We start from the raw sequence: 23,820 nt of genomic DNA, 5'->3' as shown, positions 1-23,820 counted from the left end.
TAGGTATCTGGAATCAGCAGTGTGGTTCTGAACACTCTCTACTAGACATCCTAGTGGAGATATGGAGTAGACTAGTCAAGTATGTGCATGACTGGTATTTGAAGCCATAAAGTAGATACTGTGAATACTTGTATATTTCAGTGGGTAAGAAAGGAAACAACATTTGGACAGAGGTGAGTACATGCAACTGAAAATTCAAATCACAGCCTTAGATGATGAGAACTAGTCAGCTGCTCTCTTTAGCTCCATGTTAATCAGCATACCAGCACTGTACTTTAAAAATGCAGCACATTCAGCAGATTTCAAGTGGGGATGGGAGGCTTATTTGTTTTCCCTACTCCCGAACGTCTGCTAGACTCTGTTACTTTGACAGATTTACCATGCTACTTAAAAACAAAACCAAACAAACAAAAAACACCCTTGGAAAATATTAAGCCCCATGTTAACTTTATTTATTCTTAATCCTTTCCTAAAACCCCTATTTTAAGAGATAAAAATGTTACAGCTTGGTTTTCCAGGCATTTCTGTAGGCCTAGATAAAAAAATAAATTCAGATTTACCATTTTTACTGGTGAAAAAATGAATATAAACATACCAGATTTTAAGAAAATCTTACAGCCCACAAAGAATCCTAAAATAACAGTACAAATTTCTGAACATTACATTCTTGAGAGATCATCTGTTTCAAGGGACTGCTTGCTATTCTGAGAACTGCTATGATTTAAAATCAAACAAGACTCCATTTCAAGAAGGCTAATATTCAATTTAAAAGCAAGCTAAAGTAACCTTTGCAGTGTTTCAAATTTAGCAGGTATTACCCTCCTATGCAATTTTTAAAGTAATGTGTCCTTTTACAACACCCTGATTAAAGTTATGGTCATTTCATTCGAAGCACTACTTATTGTTCCCACTATTCAGGTATAAGCAAACAAAGCCATACAGTGAGTTTTTATTCATCTTATGTTTATATGTATTTTTTAAAAGTTCTCACTGCAATGTAACAAGTGACAATATTATTTAAAAGAAAATCTAACTGCACATTCCTAGAAAATGATACAAATATGAGAATATCAGAAAATTCAACTTAGAAAGTAAACTTTTTTTTCCTCCTCCATTATCATCCTTTTCTACCACTGGTGGGACTCAACACGATAGAATGAATACATGAATGAATGACAAATTGGATGAGATTAAACTTTCAAAGGTATCAGCTCACTGGTGTTTTCTTCTCATTTTTCTTACACAAAATGGAACTTTTTTTTACTATTTTTATCACAGAAGGAAGAAAACCCAAAGAAATAGAGATAAGAAAGTGTAACAGAGAAAGACAACTAGGTGTATGTGATTCTGAAAAATCCAGGTCTTTGTTAATAATGGAAAACATGGGTGCTAAAAAGAAACCAGGTATATCCTTTGAAAACTTGGACATAAAATTAATTTTAGTAATCAAATAATATTAGAAATTGAAATACCACTACATATCTGCAAAACACTTTACTACTGTACTTAATAGAACACCGTATTTCAAATTATATCTTCACCAGCACTCTAAAATGGGCAAGCATTGTACAGAGGAGGAAAATGACCAGGCCCAGAGCTCAGACTTCCATACACATCCCTTCTGTTCTTATACGAGGGCTTGCCAAGGGATTCATTAAACAGACTCTTCCACTAGATCCATTTACACTGTACAGAATCCTTCAGAAAAATGTTGCCTCTGGATTTATCTTTCATATAAACCTCAATTTTCCCACAGCGAATTTTCTTCAAGTGGGATACATGCATATAAAAAAATACACAGGGTATTTTCCACAAAGAGGAAAAAGAAACTTCTTTTAAAATGTTATCTGTAAAATTCCCTTTTGTATAAAAAAGTAATAAGGTGGCCCCTGTAACTTTCTATTTCACATATTACATACATATTTGTCATATTATGAGATATCTACATATTTACCCCTTTATCCTCTTCATCTTACCTTTACTAACAGCATAATCCTGCATGCTGATCCAAAGGCTTCGAGCAGGCTCTTTTGAACAACCCAAAGCCAAGTCTACATAGACAGCAATTTCAGGCCGCAATTTGTAATCAAAAGGCTTCTGTTCTTCATTTCCCGAAAGAGCTACTTCCAATAGGCAACTCATACACTTATCTAAAAAAAAAAAATTTACTCAAGTTATCAATATCAAGCCTCATAAATTCTGGTGCTACAAATAAAATCTTACCATATTTACATAATGCACATGAAATGATCTATTTCAAACCATTTTAAGTAGATGCTACAAAGGTAAAGTCCTTTAATGCTTCTCAGTTGGAGGCAGTATCACTCCTTCCATCCCCTCCAGAAGGGTACGTGACCCAATGTAGCACTCGAGGGAAGAGTTCTGGCATTACGGTAAAGAGGGGCCAGCGAAGCTAAACATCCTGCATGCGCAGCACAGTCTTGTCTAACAAAGAAATCTCTTGTTCACAGTGGAATGATATTCTCGTTGAGAAACATGAGACCATTGGGAAAGAGACTAGACAAGATTTTTTTCTTTTTTCTAGTCTTGGGGAAAATAATCACTTAAGTATGATTCATGAGAGATCAAAGATATTGATACCTACATGAATAGTTTCTCAATTAATATTTACATTTGTTCAGGTGGTTCCTAACTTTTCAACGGCATTCAGAATTCATTTTCCATTTAAAAAGCAAACAAAATAGTTCTCTATGCAATAGGTTCTTGGGCTAATATCCAAAGTCAATTTAACCCAAATAACTGAATTTTCATATATTTACATTTTTTCCTAGTATATGTAAGTATTTAAACATAAAATGCAACATTTTAATAGTTTCATGATATAATTTAAAAACTGAAAAATAAAATTTAAGACTGAAATTGATCTTATTCAGACCAAAGGCCAGGTACTGAATTCAGTAGATATAACAGAAATATGAGGAGGACAGAGATACAAACACTTTCGTCCTCAGGAGGATATTTGGGACTAATACAGAGTTAAACACTGATAGCACTGGAACCAACTTTATGATGTTAAATACCCCTTGAAAAACTATGATTTTACTTTTTTTATACAAAGGTTCCTAAGTACAGTCTAACATTCCTCAGCCATGGCCAAAATCATTTTCTGGTTCATAAATGAAACTGAATATACATTTCTATTTGGAAAAGGATGAAAATCTTCAACAGCTCTCACTCCTACTCTCCAACCCTCCAACTCCAAAGCAGAATCTTTGTGACTTTCATCTCGGTTTCTAATTTTTGTTTTCCCTCTTGATTGAGATTCTCTTAGATTGAGGTTTCTTTCAGACTTTCCTTCTTAGACACTCTCTGAGTCTCTTTCTCTTAACAGAGAAATAATAAATTTAAGGTCTAATGAGACCAAGGCTTCTAATGTAACTCATTATTTTAAGGAGTGAAATTAGAGGCCCAGAAACATTAAAGGACCAACCCTAGATAAAACAACTAGATCATCTGTTGAGGAACTGGAGAAATCCTCAAGTTCAGACAGCCTGAGAGCCAGCCTACTAGTAAAGTAGGCAAATGGGAGATGAGGCAGGAAAGGAAACCCTGAAATACCATAAATGGAGAAGAAAAATACCACAATTGGGGAGCAAAAAGTGGGGAGGAATCACACAAGGTAGCATCAGCATGAAAACAGGACAGACTGGGAGCAGAAGGGGTCGGCACTCACATCTGAGAGGCGTTGATGACGTGAACCTCTGGTAAGTTATGGTAAGTAACCTTCCAGAGCTTTACATTCTATGAAGCAGTTTCATAACCTCCAAGCCCCAGAACACAAGAAGTCGAGCATTTTCCCATTTTTATTACTTAGATGACTTGCTCACGATGAGTAACAAATAATGACATAGTGGAAACAGACCTACATTTCCCTAACTCAGGGGCTCTTTTCACTATACAATGCTGCAGGATTAACTGTTTTTCTGAGTCTCAGATCCCCTACTCTGCAAATGCTGAATTTGTTTTCTATCAGTTCTCCATTCAGCAAACCCAGATTAAGAGAAATCTCCAACTGAGGTGCAAACACGAGCATGTATTCTAAATGCAGAGAAGCACATTACCTAACTGAGGGATGTCCATTTCTACACCATCACTAAAAAGTGGTGTTTTCATCCAATATGCCGTGTCCTGTTCCTCTGGAGACACAGGGGAACCCTGAAGCATGCCACCAAGACATCGCCCAATAAGAAGAGCAATTGTTCTTTCCAGATCCACAAGCCACACCCAGGACTGGGCTGGCTGAGGTAACGGCACACCAGCAGGATCAATCAGTTCCGGCCCTCCTGAAGACAAAATCATTAGTAATTTATCTGACATCCAAGACTTTCAAGTTTTTTCATTTCTACTGCACGGCAATAAGATACTGAGGCAAAAGTAATTTTATAATGAAAACACAAATTATAATACTTTCCGTATATATTCTCTTTACTAGGCTAATTTAAAATATATTCAAATACGACTGCTATCAAATAAAATTTTCGTTTGTAAAGTTACCAATTTTAAGATAAACAGTGAAATAGTATATGGCAGAATTATCCCAAGGGATTCTATTTCTCCTTTTCATTATCCAGATCAAATTTCACCATAAGACTGAGTAACTGAGGTAATTCATCTCTCCAAAATCAAAACAAGAGTTGATCTAGTAAAATGGCACTTAGTACTGTCTAACACTTTTAAGGCCTGAATTCAGATTGTCCTGCACTAAGATACAGACCCATAGTTTCTCTTTATACATTTGTTTTTAAAAGTTCTTCGTTTAAAAAAAAAAAATAAAACTACACTTAGCCATAAAGATAAGGATAGCTATCAATGAAATCATAAAAGAAAAAAAGAAAAGACCAACAAATCCCAAAACTGGTTATTTGAAAACACTAGTAAAATGGACAAATCTCTAATAAAAATAATCCAGAAAAAAAGATGGCATAAATTTTAAAATTTAAAATAAAAGAGTATATAACCACAGATACATTAGAGATTTTTTAAAACCATGAGTGAATATTATACACAACTTTGTGTCAATAAACTTGAAAAACAACAAAATCACATTTTCTGAAAAAATATCAATTTCCAAAATGGATTTGAGAAAAAAACAAAAAGCTGAAAGAGAACTATAATCACTGGAAAAAAAAAAAAAAGAGAGAGAGAGATAAAATTAACGGCCAAATCTACCTACAAAAAACACCGGGGCCAGATAGTTTTATAGATGAAGTCTTCTAACCTTTAAGAAGAGATGACCCCTAAATTACACAAATTATTTCAAAGGGAGGGAAGATTCAAAACTGATGCTATGAGATTAGTATAACTGTGGTAGCAAAAATGATGCAAGAATAGCATGAAAAGGGAAAATTATGGGAAAAAATCAGTTACAAACACAGATGCAAACATCCAAAATAAAATAACACCAACTCACCTAATACAAATAGAGTAAACCTTAGCAAATTCTGAGATGCCTTAGAAAAGCAGAAATAAGCCTGGAATGGCTCCAGATAAAGTCTAATTAACATCCTGACAGCTGTAACCTGAGCACTTGTCTCAATCCAGCTGTCACAGCCAGAGGACGGGCCCTCAAGGTATTCTGTCCAATTCCAATCTTGCCAGAAGAAACTAAGGCTTTAAGAAGCTACAAGAGACTTGCTCAAGACCACACAGCCAAGTTAGAAGCAGAGCCAATACTAAAATCTAAATCTTTTTATGCCTTAGTCCAGGATCCTTTCTAATAAAACATGTGACCTCACTTGAAAGGTTTTTAAGATTTCACTACTGAAACTCTTATGGTAGCCTTAGGACAGATAAGACTTCAATGGAAAACCACACTGATATTTTCTAGACATGATATTCTAAGCTACATTCAATAAAATAAAATCATCAATTTTATAAATTAAGAGGGAATTCACGTGCCATGCCTAAAATCAAAATGCTACTTCCTATAAAGTATCTAAAAAGAAAAACATAGAAAGATAGGTTTCCAATTTTCACCTTTTACATTCAGTTATCTATATATCCAACCAAAATACAAAGTATTTTACTGTCAAATAGAGATTTAAAACTAAGAATCTTTGCATTTAAGAAATAAAACTTAACCAAATCAATCCATTGATTGTAAAATATATCATTATGCTGCTAAGTTATGAGACAATGCTTTCCTGTTATCCAGTGTGAGACGTATCCCAATTAAACATGTCAAAATATGAAAAATGCATGTCAGAATCAATGAAGTATACTATTCATACTTGACAATCAGATAAAGACTCTATTCATGACACTTAGATACAAGCAACTTTCTTAAATTTTCCCATCTCAATTGCCCACTTTAGACTGTAAGCTCTTACACAATAACAACCTTATCTTTTGATTACATTAAATACCCAAGTGTCAGATATGATTTGCCTCATGCATGCAAGAGGAACAACTTTTCTCAAAAGCATGATTTGCTCCTTTACTATCTTTACTTACCATGAAGAGGCCACTGTAACTCTTGGTCTTCTAAAAGAGCGGCAGCTGGCAGGAGTCTATTAAGGCAATCGAGAGGTGGCAACAAGTCGAGGAGGTAACTCAATAAAGGTCGAGCCACTGACACTGGGAGTAACAGTAGGGAGTTAACAATCTGGCAGAGCATGCTGCCTGCAGCTGAGACGTATATCACATCTACGAAAGGTAAGAAATTTAACATGGATCAACTGTTTCAAACAAACTTTAAAAAAAACTAATAAATATTATTTTTGCCTAGAACTGGAATATACTAATTCAATAACGCTTTGTTAAATTACTATATAACTCTCTGGTAGCTGGTGCAGTGTTAGTATTTACTCACTTTCAGAAAGCGCCACCCACAGACACTTTATGGGAAAGCACACATACCCTTGTGCCAACGAATTCGAAGGATTATAGCTACTTCCCTTAAAATGCATTATGAATTTCTCATTCACAAATTTATTCTCATTTTCCAATTTACTAAAGAAATATTTATTGAAGACCTACAACATATCAGGCACTGTTAGGTGAAAAGGATACAGCTGTGAACAAAGAGCTAAAAATTCCTGCCCTCATGATGCTTATGTTCTAATGAGGAAAGTCTTTTATGCTTTTTACAACAAATTTCCTCCTTTAAAAATTAAAATCACCTCAAAGCATCTGTCTTTTTATTATATGTATTGGTTTTAAATCAATTCTGTTTCAATATTTCATTGTATTTGGGGGCTGGGAGAACCATTCAGAGATGAGTTCAATCCAAACAAATTAAATTTTAGATGCCTGTGGAACAACAATAGAAATGTCTAGTAAGCAATGGTTTTAATTTCTCAGTTTGTTTATTTCTTTTTTTTTAGTGGGGAAACTTCAGAAATAAGTTGGCTTTGAACAGACTTACTGAATTTTAGTTATCTCTGGGACAATCATGAAAAGACATCTAGTAGGTAACTAGAGAAAGGCTCTAGTGAAATTCTCAGCTAGATGCGTTTATGGGAGTCAACATACATATGGTGGTTGAAGACAATGGGACCAAGTAAGATCATTCTGGAAGAAAACAGGGTTGAGGGCAAAATTCAGAAGATCTTAACATTAAATGGCATGTCCAAGGAAGAGGAGCTTACATGAACTAACAGAGAAAGAGCGGTCAGAGAACTACGTGTAAATATAGGATTGTGACTACATACATAGAAGCCCAGAAAAAAGAAAGCATTTCAAGAAGGAAAGAGGAACACTGGTAAATGCTAAATAAAGACAAAGAAACAGCAGAGAAAAATCTCATTTTATGCCATTTAATATTAATCTTTTTGAGTATGTATCATCCAATTTCTTTCAATTATACCTCTGTAAAGCCAATTAGCCTCTTTCATGATGAATAAAATCAAACGCTATTACCCTTACCCCCAAAGCAAGATTAAAGGGATCTTCAGTATGAAGGAGAGTCAAGGCCATTCCTATGCCACTCAGAGGTCTCAGCCTCTCTTGAGGCTTCGGAAAGGTTAAGAATTCTGCTTTACAACCATTGATTAAATATGAAACCCAGCACCAAACATACCTCTTAATTTTTCTCCAACGCTGCCATTCCAAGGACTTTCTTTGAGCAAATTTGCGGAGCGTGAATAAATGTCTGTGGCATGAGGCAACAAGAGCTGAAGATGTTTATGAAGCAACGCCACACTGCTTGAGTTCTGAGGGAAAAAGTCCTAAATTATTATACTTCGGAAGATTCAAGGTATAAAAATATCATAGCTTCCCCAAATATCTGAGTTTCAAGGTCCCTGAGAGATCACCATGAAAGGCTAAGATTAACACACACCTCACTAATGTTATTGATATGGCAAAATGCCAGCAGCTGTTTCTGCAGTGAACACAGCAGTTCATGAAGATGAGCAGGCTGACTGTTCTCCGAAGATGATGTTCCAAGGAGGAATTTATCACTGTTCTTTTCTAGCTCCCCGAATGCTTGATCCTAAAATGATACATAAATGAAGATTATGTTTGAAGTGTTTGGAAGTGAAATTAATGTCCTACCATAAACGATTCTGATTTAAGAAGCCACTGTCTCCTTTCTCTCATTATTAATCTTTAAATCTTTGCTATGTTGTTATCAGCTGTAAGATGGTAAGATTTAGCAAGGAATTTCAATCTATTTTTCCATTAAAAAAGCAATAATGTTTCACCACAAAAGCTTTAAAAATGCAGAAAACAAGAAAAAGGAAAACAATGCAATACCCAAAGACAACACATTTCAACATTTTATTGCTATTACTTTCCAGACTTCCTATGTAAAGGTTTTGTTTTTATCTATTTGAATTTCTAAGAACATAATTCTTAGAAATTGTATTTGTTTCTGATCATAAAAGAAATAAGTGATCTAAGGAGACATGACAATTAAATACACTGTATGATCTCAGATTTGGGGGACAGGGAGAAGGCACCATTAAGGACATTGTTGGGACAACTGTAGAAATTTCAGTATAGAGTATATATTATACAATAGTTCTGTATCAAAGTTAAATTTCCTGAAGTAAGTAACTGTTGTGCTATTATGTAAGAGATTGTCCTTCATCCTATGAAATACATGCTTAAGGGCTTAGGAATAGCCAGCATGACATATGCAATTTACTCTCAAATGATTTAGAATAAAAGATGGATATAGAGATGGATGAATGGATGGATGGATGGATAGACAGATAGATAGATAGATAAAGCAAATTTGGCTGAAGGGTACAGGGGAGTTCCTTGAATGATTCTTGCAATATTTGTGTAAGTTCCAAGTTATTTCAAGTAAAAAAAAATTTTTTAAAGAAATAGTGTAAAAAATTTAGAAAATTCCAAAACTGTATCAGCCACTGTGGAAAACAGTATGGAGATTCCTCAAAAGACTAAGAATAGACTTACCATATGACCCAGTAATCCCGCTCCTGGGCATATATCCAGAAGGAACCCTACTTCAAAAAGACACCTGCACCTCAATGTTCATAGCAGCACGATTTTAAAAAGTTTAAATCACCATTTAGCCAACAACTGTATTTAATATTTTTTGTGTATTTCTTTTCTGATTTTTTGTGATGTTTTTCATTTTTTATAATACTGCATATTCCATTTTTAGTCTTCTGTTTTCTAATAGATTCACAAATATTTTGTTTTCATAAACCACGTGTATATAAACTTCAAGACACAATATTCCATTGAGCATATATATCATAATTTATTTAACCATTCCCCTATTTTTAGATATTTCAGTTGTTTCCAACTTCTACTTCTTATAAATAATGATGTGAACATCTTTATGTATATAGTCTTTGTTTCTAATATGCAAGAGAGAGTCTCAGAACATTTTAAGGCCCTTGCTACACAAACACCATTATTAAGTGGCCAAATAAGCACTGCTAGAGAATGAATGTTTGTGTCCCTTCAAAGTTCTTATGTTGAACCTAATCCCCAATGTGGTAGTACCTGGAGATGGGGCCTCTGGGAGGTGATTAAGTCATGAGGGCCCTTGTGAATGGGATTAGCGACCTTATTATAGAAGAACCCAGAGAACTCCCCTGTGTGAAGACACAGCAAGACAGCTGTTTATGAACCAAGAAGCAGACATCACTAAATCTGCTGGCTCCTTGATCTTGGGTTTCCTGCCTCTGTAACTGTGAGAAATAAATGTGTGTTGTTGATAAGCCACCCAGTGTATGATATTCTATTATAGCAGCCCAAACAGACTAAGATAAGCACCATTATTTTAAAATCTCTGAACATGACAAATTTGGTATGAATTATATCAGAAAGAAACAATAATTTATAATTTTTAGCCCAAAAGCAGTTAGTGTTTTACTTTCATTTCCATATAATATACTCATCTACCTCAGACCTAATAGCAGAAGAAAGGTGTTCCTTTAACACAGCACTACTTTAATACAACTTTGGAAAAATATTTCAGCCAATAACAAATGGATATATCATAACCTTGTTCCCATTCCATTTGCAGCCAAACATCAAATCAAATTTACATTCTTAAACCTGAAAGAAAATAATTCTATAGGAACCACTGTCACTCTGACTTAGTCAACAACCGTTTAAGTTGGGCAGAACAGAACACTAAGACTTGTACAGAAGAAAAGGAATATACAGACCTAACCCTGAAGAGGCACAGGAGATAATACGAAGTGATACACAAATAATACAAAGTTAAGTCGCACAGTAAACTCTTACTCTAAAAATTGCTGAGAGGTCTGCAGTTATAACTACATAGTTAGAAAAGGTTATTTGGGCAAGACTTCCTAGAACAATCAAGTCTTAAGGCAGCCACAGGTTGGTAGACAGGAAGAGAGAGCAGGAGATGGGTATGTCATGCATGAGCTCAGGTGAGTGTGGTGTGAAAGCCAAATGATGAAGCGTCTGAAGAAGTTTTAATTTAATAAAAGAAGGTCATTTAACACAAGGTTATTCTAGCAGTAAGATGATGAGAAGACACCAGAAACTGTGACAACAGCTACAATGTTGCTGTTAACATTTGCTCATGATGGCACGGATTAGAACCCACAGAAACCGTAAGAAAAAAAGAGACGGATCTAACAAATACCAGAGTAAGAATTAATGGCACCCTAAGACAGAGAAAGCTTCTCTCCTATTAACCAGCCTATTTTTAGTCAGTACCAACCACATTCTTTAATTATAAAATTATATCTAGTAAGGTTAATCTTTCCTTATTATTCTTCTCTTGCAAAATGTCTGTTTATTCTTATTCTTATTTTCTTAAACATCAGAAAATTTGGGTAGAATTCCAAAATAAATCTCTTTGGAATTCTCAAGTATAAGTCATTTGGCACCCACAATATTTCAGAAGGTCTGACATGTTTCCCCCCTTTGAATGAGTGAAGTCTAGAGTTTATTTCGTAAGTGTTGAAATGTCAAAATACTTTGACCTGAAGTGAGACCCACCCCCTTAAAAAAAAGAAAAGCCCAAGCTTTATTCTTTTTTCTACAAAAAAAAAAAAAAAAAAAGAGCAACTTACTGTATAAAATCCTAAATTTCTTAAGAGAGTCTTCATCAAAATTTCAGCCAGATGGGTGTCTGGATGACAGCTCTGAGTGCCGTAAGGTTGATCTGACAGGCTTCCATAACCAGTACATACAGAAGAGAGGTCAGCAGCATCAGAGGGTGAGCTATAGCCAAGTAAGGAGGCTACGTGGGTATGATCTTGCAAACTTGTCAGAATAATATCCAGCTGCATTCTCTAAAGAAAAATATTTCCATTGATGAAATAGGAACAAATAATAATTAGCATTTGCACTAGAAAAGTAAAAATAAGGATCCCAGAAAAAAAAAAAACTATACTAATGATGCTAACTAATTCACTTAATATTCTGATAAATAATAATCTTTTAGGAAGTGTGTAATTTTTTAAAAAGCTTTCCAACCAATACCATTTGGGAAAATGCAACTTATAGTGTTTTATTCCATCCTTGAATACCTGAAACTCTAAGCTAAAATGGCACGATCTGCACAATAATTTTAGCACTATAAGTAAAGAGGAGTAGAAAATATCCACAGATAAATTATATTATACATTCTTCAACAGAATTACCAATGAAACTATTTATTCACATATTTAAAATAAATCACTTGAAATCTAAACTAATGCATAATACTCGCTGGAAGGCATCTGCGGATATTATATTTATTGCCAGTAAGTACCACTTTTCCCCTCAAATACGTAACTCTACAATTGACTGTTCTACTTGGTTGAGCAAAATGTACTTATTTTAATGTACATAAGATATCAAAAATAGAAATAATAAGCATACTCATATCATCAACTACTTTTTCATTACAGTCATCTTTTACTTTTTATATAAGCTATTTCAAACAAAGTTCTGGGCATGGAACCAACAGTAGCTCATGCCCTTGATTTCAACTTAGCATACTACAAATAAACTAAAAGGTCTCTGGTTTGACAGTGAAAACAACACTAGAAAAATCAGACATAATTTTAATAACTAGCCCCAAATCATTTAATAAATTATCACTTGCTTCGCTTTCATTAGAAATCTGGGAACTCTTCCAGTAGAAAACATTAAATACTAGGATTTACCAAACTTACCAAGTTAAGTACTATTTCATAAATCAATTAGCTTTATTTCCCTCTCAGTCTATTTTTTTTTATAATATTACTAGTTTACTTAGATATTATGCAAAGGCTCACCTGTCCTTTAGATAAGCTTTCCCATCTATCAGGTCCTTGGGGTAAAAGAGAATGAAGTAATTCCATACGTTCACGTAATGGAGGTAATAGCATGGTTGCTCCCACTGACAGAGTTTCAATTACCACCTAATATAAAAAAAGAAAAGTAGATTTATTTGGTTTGGTTCTTATTTTTAATAGAAACACATGAAATATAAACCCACTGACTATTAAGATGATAGAAGTCTAAGAAAGGTGGATCATGGAAATCTAAAGGAGGAGGCATGACGGAGAGTAGGAGGAGACTAGAAGAAAGCATGATGAGTCCTTCTTTAGACGTCTTTAAGAAAACTAGAATACGTATTTTGGATTTGCCACTAAATAGCTAACCATCACACAAGAAATATTTGGTGTTGCATCTACAGCGCTGAGCCTGGTAAAGCTCTCTGCAAAGTGCTATGATGTAGATGTGAACAAGACAGATAAAAGCCCTGCTTTCATGAGCATGTAGTCTAGTGAAAAAAAGAGACCCTGAGCAAGTAATTTTAAGTGTGAAAGGAGTCACACAAGGAAAGTAAAAGAAATTGCAAACTTGAGTGAGCATTCATACATAAAGGCAATTAATACAGCCTATGGGCTTATGGAAGGCCTCCTAAATTAGGCATTTAGGTTAAGAATTGAAAAATGAGTAGGCCTTAGCCAAACAAAGGTCCAAGTAACATGAACAACATAAAGAATAGCCATTTTATCTTGTGCATCACAATGTCTCTGGGTTATAGCTTCTTTATCACTAAAATGAGGGTTGAACTACAAAAAAGAAATGCACAATGATTAAGAGCTCTTATAAATTTTTTAAAATATGATATAAAAAATAAAAAACTTCAACAGAAGGGTTAAAATATAAAAATTAAATTTCTCATAAAGTAGAGGGGGCAAAAGATGGAAAATAGGAAAGAAAGCACAAGAAAATTAAGAGGATGGTCCAGGAGGTTTACTATCCCAATAACGAGTTCCAGAGAGAGAGAAAACAATGAAGAGGAAATCAACAGTATACCTCAAGATAGTTTCTTAACACTGAGGTTATGAGTTTCCAGATTGAGTCTACTCAATTATATACAACAATGGATAAAATCAGACCCATATCAGTTCATATCATTTTGAAGTATGAGAACAGAGAGGACAAGCAGAACTTGCCATAGAATCCAGAAAGAAAAACGGATATCCATAAAAGGATCAACAATCTGAATAGCATGGATTTTCTGAGTAACAACCTAAAAGCTAGAATGTGACTTCACAATTCTTATTGGAAAATGATTTCCAATTTAGAATACTACGCCTCAACTGTTCATGAAGATACTCAATTTGCAAACTATTCAAGTGTGAGTATAGTCTCAAAGAATGTATTTTCTATCTATCCTCTCTCAGAAGCTACTGATGGATGGAGACAGCCAGCAAGCACCACCTTAACCAAGTGATCAAGGTCAAAATCTCCAGTAATAAGACTCATCAACATCATGAACTCTGTGACGTGATGTACAGAGGACACATCATCATTTCTGTGGTATTCTTGCCTAACGTGCATAACCTCAGTCCAATCATGAAAAAAATAACAGACGGATATTCAAAAAATAATCAACCAGTATGCATAAAATGTCCAAGTCATGAAAGAAAAGAAAGAATGAGTAACTGTTACACAGTGCAGGAGACAGAGGAGAAATAACAGCTAAATGCAATATAGTATTCTGAGTAGGATTCTGCAAAAGAACAAGGACATTAGTGGAAAACTGATTAACTTTCTAATAAGATGTTTAGTTTAATTAATAATGTTAAACCAATGTTGATTTCTTAGTTTTGATCATTGTACTGTAGTTATATAAGACATCAGCATTAAAAGGAAGCTGGCTGAGAGAAACATGAAAACTCTTATTATTCATGCCATTTTTCCTTAAGTCTACAATTAGTTTCAATAAAGCATCAAAAAAGAAAGAAACAAAAAACAGCAGCAGCACTGATTCTGGCAAATAGATACATTTCTGGAAATTTCAGGGATAAGGAAAGAGGAAGAGAAACAACCCTGGACACATCCTGGGAAATCCACCTCCTAAGGACGCTCCTAAGGAGTAGTCAGCTACCAAGGAGGCTCAAGGAACAAACAAACAACTCTAAAAATAACTTCAAGTTTACTTTCCTTCTTTTCCTCCAATACTTTTCAACCTTTTAAAAATATTGTAATACCCTGTTCCTGATAATATTTAATCCTCAAAGTTCCCACTCACCACCAAGTTAATATTCCTTCTATATGCATCCCAGGGACATGTCCTTCTAGTGGAAAAATCACTGTTATTTTTTGTGCGTTTAAAAAACTAACATATAATTCATACGTCATAAAATTCACCTTTTTTTCTCACCCCCTCCTCAAAATTCACCTTTTGAAAGTACAGAATTCAGTGGTTTTTGGTGTTTTCGCAGAGTTCTGCACCATCACCGCTATCTAATTTTAGGACATTTGCATCACCACCCAAAAAAACCTGTGCCCATTAGCAGCCACTCTCCACCTCATCCTCCCCCAAAACCCCTGACAACAAATTAATCTACTTTCTGTTTCCATGGATTTGCCTACTCTGCACATTTCATATATGTGGAATCACGTAGTGTGGGGCCTTTTATGTCTGGCTTCTTTCACTTAGCATAATGTGTACAAGGTTCACTCATGCTGTAGCATGTATCAGCACTTAATTCTCTTTTATGGCTGAATAACATTATATTGTATGGACATACCACATTTTGTTCATCCATTCATCAGTTGACAAACATTTGTTTGTTTCCACTTTTTGGCTACTGTGAATAATACTGTCATGAACATTCACACACAAATTTTTGTGTGGACACATGTTATATATTGTCTTAGGTATAGACCTAGGTGTGGAATTGCTGTTATGTGGTAACTCTGTGTTTGACTATTTACAGAACTACCTATTTTCTTAAGTGACTGCACCACTTTACATTCCCATTAGCAATGTATAAAGGGTTCCAATTTCTCTACATCCTCACCAATGCTTGTTGTCAGTTTTTTTGATTATACCTATTCAGTGGGTGTGAAGCAACATCTTACTGTAGCTTTAATTTGCATTTCCCTAATGACTAATGATGTTGAACATTTTTTCTTGCTTACTAGCCTTATGTATATCTTCTTTGGTGACACGTCTAATCAGATTTTTTGCTCATTTTCTGATTGAGTTATTCATCTTTTTTATTGTTGCGTTGTAAGGATACTTTATTCTGGAAACTAGAATCTTAACAGACATATGATTTATAAATTATCTCTTTTTTCTTTAGTTGCTTATCTTTGGGTATCATATCTAAGAAACCACTGCCTAATCCAAGGTCATAAAGATGATGGATGAGCAAAAAATATGATACATACATATAGCAGAAAATTAACCAGCCTTAAAAAGGAAGAAAATCCTGACATACGCTACATAACATGGATGAACCATGACATTATGCTAAGTAAAATAAGCTAGTCATAAAAAGACAAATAGTATATGATTCCACTTTTACGACATACTTAGAATGTCAAAATCAGAGAGAGAGAGTAGAATGGTAGTCACTAGGGGCTGAAGGGAGGGGAGAATGAGGAGTTACTGTTTAATGAGTACAGAATTTTAATTTTGTAAGACAAAAAGAGTTATGGAGGTGCATGGTGGCAACGGTTGCACAACATTACGAATGTATTTAATACCACTGAACTGTATACTTAAAAATGGTTAGGATGGAAAATTTTATGTTACGTGCATTTTACCACAATAAAAAATAAAATAAAAATAAAACTGGATCTTTGTCCTCAGGAATTCATCTTTTGGTGGAAAAGACAGGCATATCTGTAAAAAGACAACTACAAAACAATGTGACGTGATGAGAACATACATAAGAGAAACCCAACCTGGCAGGAGAGCAGGGTGTGAAAGGTATTCCAGAGGTGACATCTGACCTTCGTCTTAAAGGACAAGTTCACTAAAAAATTTACTCCCGCCGAGAAGAGTAACAGAAAGAGCATCCAATTGGAAGTTTTGCAATACATAGCTGAATTTAAGAGCTACAACCTCAGAAAAAGATACGGCTCGAGATACAGATTCACAAGTCCTATATTCTTACCTCTTGGATTTCATCTGGGACAGTTGAGTCCATCAGTCTGAAGAGCAAGTTTCGAAGAGGACCTGCCTGTCTCCCAAGAATGCTGGTAGCTACCCCTCCCGCAAGTGCAAGAGCAAGGTGATTTGAAAGCAGCTTCAGGCACAGCTTGAGGAAACTGTGGTGTTCCCTGAAACCAGATAAAGTGCAATGAACTTCTGGAACTCTGAAAGAGCATGTGTTATTCAGTTTGGGTAACATTTTTTTCTCTTAAAAAATTTTGTCAAATTATGACTAATAATAATTTTAAAAACATGATTCATGAAATTATGGATAATTTTTCATAAAGGTTATTATCAATAAGTACCTAATTAAGCTCTTTTTTAAGTTATAAAGAAGTTTCATATAATTGAGGGGGAAGTTGAACAAGAAAGAAGAGTAAGTCAAAATTCAAAATGAGGAATTAACAGATGTATATGCACACGTGCACATATACACAAATCTACATATATGTTACATACCTTGATGAAGGGAAAGGAAGTGGGGGAATTTCACTGTTTATTTTATCACAGTATCTTTCAAGAAAAGAACGAAGGTGTGAGAAGGTACTCTCTTCAAGATCTACACAATAAGGTCGGTGCCAGGCAACAACTTGTCTAGAAAGATGCGTAAGAAAATCATGAAAAAGCTGTAACGTGAAATTTTCACACACAATCAAACATAAAAATTAAGCCAGGACTAAAGTTAAAAGATGTCAACAAGTTATATAGAAGACCTTTTTGATGATAAAGGTGATTAAATCCTTCCTTTTAGCAACTGAGGAAAACCAAGAATTTGCCAGCCCTAGAATTCTTCAAGAAGAAAACATATATCAAGACCTATTTTGGAGGGTTTGGATATTCACTCACCTGAAGGCAGAGGGCTGAGCCATATGATCTACTCTAGCCCCCTCTGGTTCTTAGGGTCTATAAGGTGTGCATAGTTCATTTTAAGAAAAATAGCCTGACTCCGTAAAGTGATATACTGGAATCTACTAAAAGAAAACCTCTTGAAAACTTTCGTGAAAATTTTCAAGGTCTTGGGAACCAAGTTTCTACATAAAAGGTGGGAAGTTGCACATTTAATACTAATAGCAAATTATTTATAATTCAATTTATTATATTTTCAGCTTTTGTTTTGGAGGATAATTAGCCACAAACATCTTCAGTTGGTTAGAATATCAGAATAAACCCCATCTGAATCAGGTTTAGAATAGAAATACAATATATTCTAAGTTATTAACTAGCCCACAAGCATCTGAAATACCTGAAATATCACACAAATTCCTTAAAATTCAATCTCCTAATATTGGCTAAAAATTACCTGATTACCTAAGAAAGTTATAGTTATCATTTTAGGAAAAAGCTAGTATCTGTAAAGCGTAACTTCCTTTATTTAAACCTTAGCCACTGCTTTTCTTCTCCAAAAACCAACCAGATAAAGGGCGTGGAAGCTAACTATTAAAAATAATAAAGCCGAGTTCTGATTCTGATTATTTTAATTTAACTTCCTCCTGATATGCAGACACTTCATTTTTAAGATCAGTATGTGGAGACAGAGAAGGAATTCAAAATGTTTAGAAGACACTTAAATTAAGACACTGTCTTAAATATAAGGTATAACTTCTTAGTTATGAAACATATCTAACCTCAACAATCAAATTGAAAGAAATCTAGATGTCACGTCTATTGAAGTAAAAAAACCAATACTAGAAATATTCAGAAGGGTATTTTATGAACAAAGTGAAATTATTTCTGCTTTTATTGGTGTTTCTGCTGTTAATAAAACACAAGGCATTTTAAATCTGGCCCTACCTGTCCCTAGGAAGAGCAGTCCATGCCAGACTGTGTGAAGTTCCGGCGGAGATCTGCTGAATAGCTATGCCATCTAAGCCACTCACTTTCTTTGGTTTAGTAATAGGTCCTGTGGAATTTCCTTGGCCACACTGCCCCATTGAGTTATTGCCCCAGGCATAAACTTCATTATCTAAAAACAAAACACAAAGAAAAAAAGAAAAGCCAAATTTAAATGTAAAATATTTATGAAAGGTAATAGTTAATACTATTTCCTTAAAAACAAATGACCTTACCATGAGAAAGAGCCAAACAATGACTGTCTCCAATAGAAATGTCAACTATTCTTGTGGCAGCCAGTTCTTCAATAAGCTTGGGTCTCAGCGCAGTAGCCTCTGAGGAACCACAACCCAGACAAGCTCCACAACCCCAAGCATAGACCTGAAACAAGCAGACACACCACAAATACCCTGAGGTAGTAGGTTAACAACTTGGGTTAAACAAGAGTGTGGTTAGATACTAAAGTTATAGAAACTTTTAATTCAAATAACTATATGATCATTTATATATGATCACTGAAAGCAGACATTATTACCCCTCTCATAAAAAAGCAGCACATAATGTTCAAGGAAGGTCTGTGAGTTGCCTGTGGCTACATATCAAATAAGTGAGCATCTTTTGGCTTCAATTCATGGATTTTACCACAAAATTCACAGTGAGAAAGATGTAAAAGGGAAATTTTAAATTTTAAGACAGCAGCCAGCATTGTAACAAATGACTGATGTAATTATATAAAATGATGAGTAGCTCTGAGTTAGATTTTTTTAGGACAAGGCATTCCAGTATTTCACAAATAATTAAATTATATGCTAATTTTGGCTTAGCCGCTCATCTGCCATCTCAATATCAGAAACATCTAAGTACAACTGCCTGGTACATAATAGCTTTCTACACATGAGAATGAGTGGTCAGCTCACTTTTTCACTGTCATCACTGATGGATGTAAGAAGGAAAATTACTGTTAGTCTATCACCATACCAGAACTCTGTCCTTCACCAACTAACAAACAGAAGGAAGTCAAAATACGTATGTAGAAAATCAAAAGTTTATAAAAAGGGATTATACAATTCTGGCTATCCCAGGCCTGGGTAACTCTTGCTCAGAAACACCTAACCCCCTCAGATTATTTTCCATCTGGAAAAGTTCTCCTTACCCTCTCTTTTGATCATCTTCTTGTCTCTTTAGTTCATATCACTGGTTCCAACAAGCTCTGGTCTCACTTTCCCCCACTATTCATGATTTTTGGGAAAGGGTTTAAGGGGTGCTTAGTGCTAAAAGCTTTTTAAAAACCATCTTAACTCAAAGAACATGGGGCTAAAGGCAAGTTTATCTGGCTCACACAGGCCAAGTCAGGAAACCTATTTCCTTCTCAGATACCCTACTTCTTCAAACAGGAAAAACTATTTCATTTCAGTAAATCAACTTTAAAATGTATTTTTTTAACTTTAAATTTTAAATATGATTATTACTTCTTAGTCACCTGGTCCTCTGAAATACTCTAAGCCTTTATATTCATCCCTCAGTCCTACCTGACCCGTTGATGTCAAAGCAAGTGATGACTGACTTCCAGCACAAACTTTGCGAATGAACATTCCTTGTAAAGCTTCAATAACTTTAGGTTTATACACTCTGTTGGTATCACCATGGCCAAGCTTGCCTGTAAAAACAAACACATACAAGTAAACAATTTACTTATTTTAAAGAACCTCTATTCTTTCTGTAAGTATAAATGTTGATTAATCTTGCTACTCTTTCCATTGATAACCTGACAGATGGTCCACATCTTAGAAGGCTTTAAGTTTCTGACAGCAGAGGATGTTAACAAATGAATGCTTTTGTTATAAGAACGAAACCAACAAACAAGTCTCCTGAATCTTAATTTCAAGTAATTAAAACCACTTTAAGAGAGATATGGAAAATTAATTTGCTTTCTCCCCTTTAATTGTCATACTTATAATACTACTTCAGATTTACTGATATAATAAACAGATCTTAGACAAGAATGTGTATGTATATAATTATTTTTAATTTTTTTGAAGATTCAATAATTCACCAAATAGAAAATATGGCAAATCACTAAAGAAAAAAAAGCAAATGGCCCACAACATATAAATTCAACCTCACCAAGGAAATACAACTTAAATGATACCATTTTCACTACTGAAAGAATTTTTTTTAATTATCTTAATTGTAATAGCCAGTATTATTGAGGGATATGGGAAAGTGAGCATTCTCTCATTGCTGGTAAGACTGACCAAGAAAAGTAGAAAAAGATTTAGTCATTCATTGTTCTGTTTTTAATACTGAAAAAAACTGGAAGCCATTTAGATACTCAACAATAGTAAATTGTTTTATACATTTTTACTACAATCACATGAAAGAATACTCTGAGCCACTGAAAAGAAAAATGTAGAGCCATGTTTGTTTACATAGAAAGATATTCATAAGATATCATTAGATAAAAACCAACAGGTTATAAAATAGTATCTGTGGTAATAGATAAGTCTGCTTTGGTTTTTAAAGATATTTATGTAGAAATATATGTACATATTTGTATAAATGTATCCATATTTAGATACTTATCTAACAAAATTTTAACAATGATTATAGCAACATTTGTAGAAACAGTTCATTTAAATTTTTTAAAAATTTCTGCTCATTTACATTTAAGCTTTTCTATAATAGGCTTGCATAAATGAAAAATAAATTTTTTTAAAAATTCAAGGAAAAAAGGCCAAAACTATCAAAAAAATAATTTTTTTACATACCATTGTCTCCTCCTCCAAAAGACCACACAGTTCTCCCATCTTTAGATAAAGCAATAGTATGTGAACTGCCACAGGAAACCTCTCCTACATTGCTAATGTCTTTTACTAATGTTGGAATATTACGGCTATTACTGTCACCGTGACCTAGGATAAAACACATACAACAACAGAGAAATAATGTGAACTCTTTTTCTTAGGGCCATTACTTCACAAGAAGAATAAACGTTATAAGTTAATAACAAAGTTTAAAGTGCAATTAAATACGAAAGCAAAATAATTTCTAATATCTTCTTATCCAAGAATAATTTGTAATATCTTCTTATCAAGTTAGCTGCTCCAACTTGAGGTACCCAGTCCCTTCAATGAATCAGTAGAACCTTCTTACTTATGCTGCTCTCACAGCACTTACACAATGCTCTCTACCATCATGTGAATGTTGACTTGTTTTCACTACCCCCTAGATCATACACTTCAGGGTCATGCTGGTATTTTTGTTATCCCTGAAATCGTACAGTGCCTGCTCAAGGCAGTACATACTTTCTAGATTTAATTACGTCTTAATTTTCAGCACCAGAAGCTAAGTATTCTCTATATAAAATTATCTTCTTCTGAGCGTAAAACTAGCAAAATAAATGACGGTCTTTGACCTGTTAAATCTAGTCTCACTGCTTCTCAGTAACCATCATCATTTATTTCCCTGTGACAGTAACTTCAATTTTTAAAAAATCTTACCTAATCTTCCAAAGTCTCCTTCACCCCACGTGTATAATTCACCGTCCTCCGTGACAGCAGCACTATGTCTGTATCCAGCTGACACACAAACAACTACCTGCATTGCACACAAAGCGAATCTGATGAACACAAAGATGCTAAAACACACAATCTACATTTGATTCTATACGCAGAGACTTGAGATACTGATATTCACAACTCATTCAGGAAGTGCCATGTACAGTGTGGAGGCTGGCTAAAGGGTCAAGAAAGTGCTGAAATATATAGCCTGTGCTCATGGCTAGAAGCCACGAACTCTGGCTTCTACCCAGAGGAAAGGACAACTTTCCTTTATTCCCAAAAAGGCACTGTAAAGGTTGGCGGTCCCCTCACCCCTAAATACATCAATCTAGTCACTTGCAACAGTATTATACCACCAATCAAGTCTTTACTCAAAGAGTTGGAGGGGGCTGAACATTCACAGAATAATGAAAAAATTTTAAATATAACGTTAAAACAAAACCTCCAGTCCTGGCTAATCGAGAAAAACTCATGACATAATAGGGATAACTCTCAAAAACACACTGATTATTACCAATGAAGAAAGATCTAAGCAGTAACATAAGCTTACATTAATAAAACTCCTGACAGGATCTCTTTATCTTCAAACAGCTACACAGTTGGCCAGCAGAATCAGGGAAATAAGGGTATACAGCAGCATAATTTGGGGATCACTTAAAACCTTTTAACACTGATCAAAATCACTAACTACTGAAAAAAAGACAAATAGAAAAATATCTACACTAATAACTCCACATTTTTTAAACTCCAAAAATTAGAATTCACTTTAGAAAATTCAAAATTCAGATTCAAAATAATACATTCTAGATAATACACTAAGAACTTCTGAAAATTTCATCTGTAAATTATTAATTTACTTTTTGGGACTTTTTCCTTCATGATGTTCATACTAAGTTATTTGCAGTTGGCAATGTTTCCATTATAAAATGGAACATTAAAATGAATATTAGTAAAGAAAATGGAAAACAATGAGAATTAAGAAAGAAGGTGCTGGAAAAACTAAAAAAATACAACTTCCAAGAGTATTTATCTGAAGATCTGAAGTTTCTTAGAGCTGCATATTCAATTTATCAAGCTGAATAAGCCCCATATTCATCTTATCAAGTACCCCCTGATGTTAAGTGCAATGTTCCAAGGCTCGTTTGCTTTGAGGCTGATGTCTAAGCTAAACACTGAAAGTTGCAATAAAGCAAAATTCATCTGATAGCCAACTTTGTCAGACAAAATACCATGAAGGAAAAGCGTCCCACTCGTAATTCTGGTATAACATTAAAATTTAAACTTTAAAAGATTTTTTATACAAGAAAACTTTCATGGAAAGAATACAATCTTAGGATGGAGGAACCCACAAAATTGCATATAACTTTAAGTCAGGAAAATGGCTTCATTTCTTTAAAGAAAGGTAAAATAGAAATAAAAAGAAGAGATCTACGTTCAGTTTCTAATGGTGCCAATTATTTATGTGTGACCTTGGGCAAGTTATTTAATCACTCTAAATGCTTCATTTAAGTTTCTGTTAAAATGCTACCTACTACAAGAGAACTCTCTGACCTCATTATTTAATATCAC

General features: G+C 34.4%; 1 protein-coding gene across 10 annotated transcripts in view; it reads right to left on the bottom strand.

Annotated features, from left to right (window-relative positions):
- Nucleotides 1-23,820, bottom strand: part of HERC1 (HECT and RLD domain containing E3 ubiquitin protein ligase family member 1) — a 204,735-nt gene that overhangs the window by 96,272 nt on the left and 84,643 nt on the right. For all 10 annotated transcript variants that reach the window (XM_074366366.1, XM_074366364.1, XM_074366363.1 and 7 more), the window contains 14 exons: nucleotides 22,192-22,288; nucleotides 21,460-21,603; nucleotides 20,221-20,348; nucleotides 18,928-19,072; nucleotides 18,653-18,824; nucleotides 17,321-17,455; nucleotides 16,824-16,989; nucleotides 12,690-12,815; nucleotides 11,499-11,720; nucleotides 8,303-8,455; nucleotides 8,042-8,174; nucleotides 6,475-6,666; nucleotides 4,083-4,304; nucleotides 1,977-2,150 (listed from right to left, as the gene is read on the bottom strand). In XM_074366366.1, coding sequence (XP_074222467.1) covers nucleotides 1,977-2,150; nucleotides 4,083-4,304; nucleotides 6,475-6,666; nucleotides 8,042-8,174; nucleotides 8,303-8,455; nucleotides 11,499-11,720; nucleotides 12,690-12,815; nucleotides 16,824-16,989; nucleotides 17,321-17,455; nucleotides 18,653-18,824; nucleotides 18,928-19,072; nucleotides 20,221-20,348; nucleotides 21,460-21,603; nucleotides 22,192-22,288 — 2,209 coding nt within the window. The remainder of the gene's footprint in view (nucleotides 1-1,976; nucleotides 2,151-4,082; nucleotides 4,305-6,474; nucleotides 6,667-8,041; nucleotides 8,175-8,302; nucleotides 8,456-11,498; nucleotides 11,721-12,689; nucleotides 12,816-16,823; nucleotides 16,990-17,320; nucleotides 17,456-18,652; nucleotides 18,825-18,927; nucleotides 19,073-20,220; nucleotides 20,349-21,459; nucleotides 21,604-22,191; nucleotides 22,289-23,820) is intronic.

This window comes from Camelus bactrianus, chromosome 6 (genome assembly GCF_048773025.1).
Source record: "Camelus bactrianus isolate YW-2024 breed Bactrian camel chromosome 6, ASM4877302v1, whole genome shotgun sequence".
NCBI classification, from domain to species: Eukaryota; Metazoa; Chordata; class Mammalia; order Artiodactyla; family Camelidae; genus Camelus; species Camelus bactrianus.
This window is presented reverse-complemented; position numbering and strand designations above follow the sequence as displayed.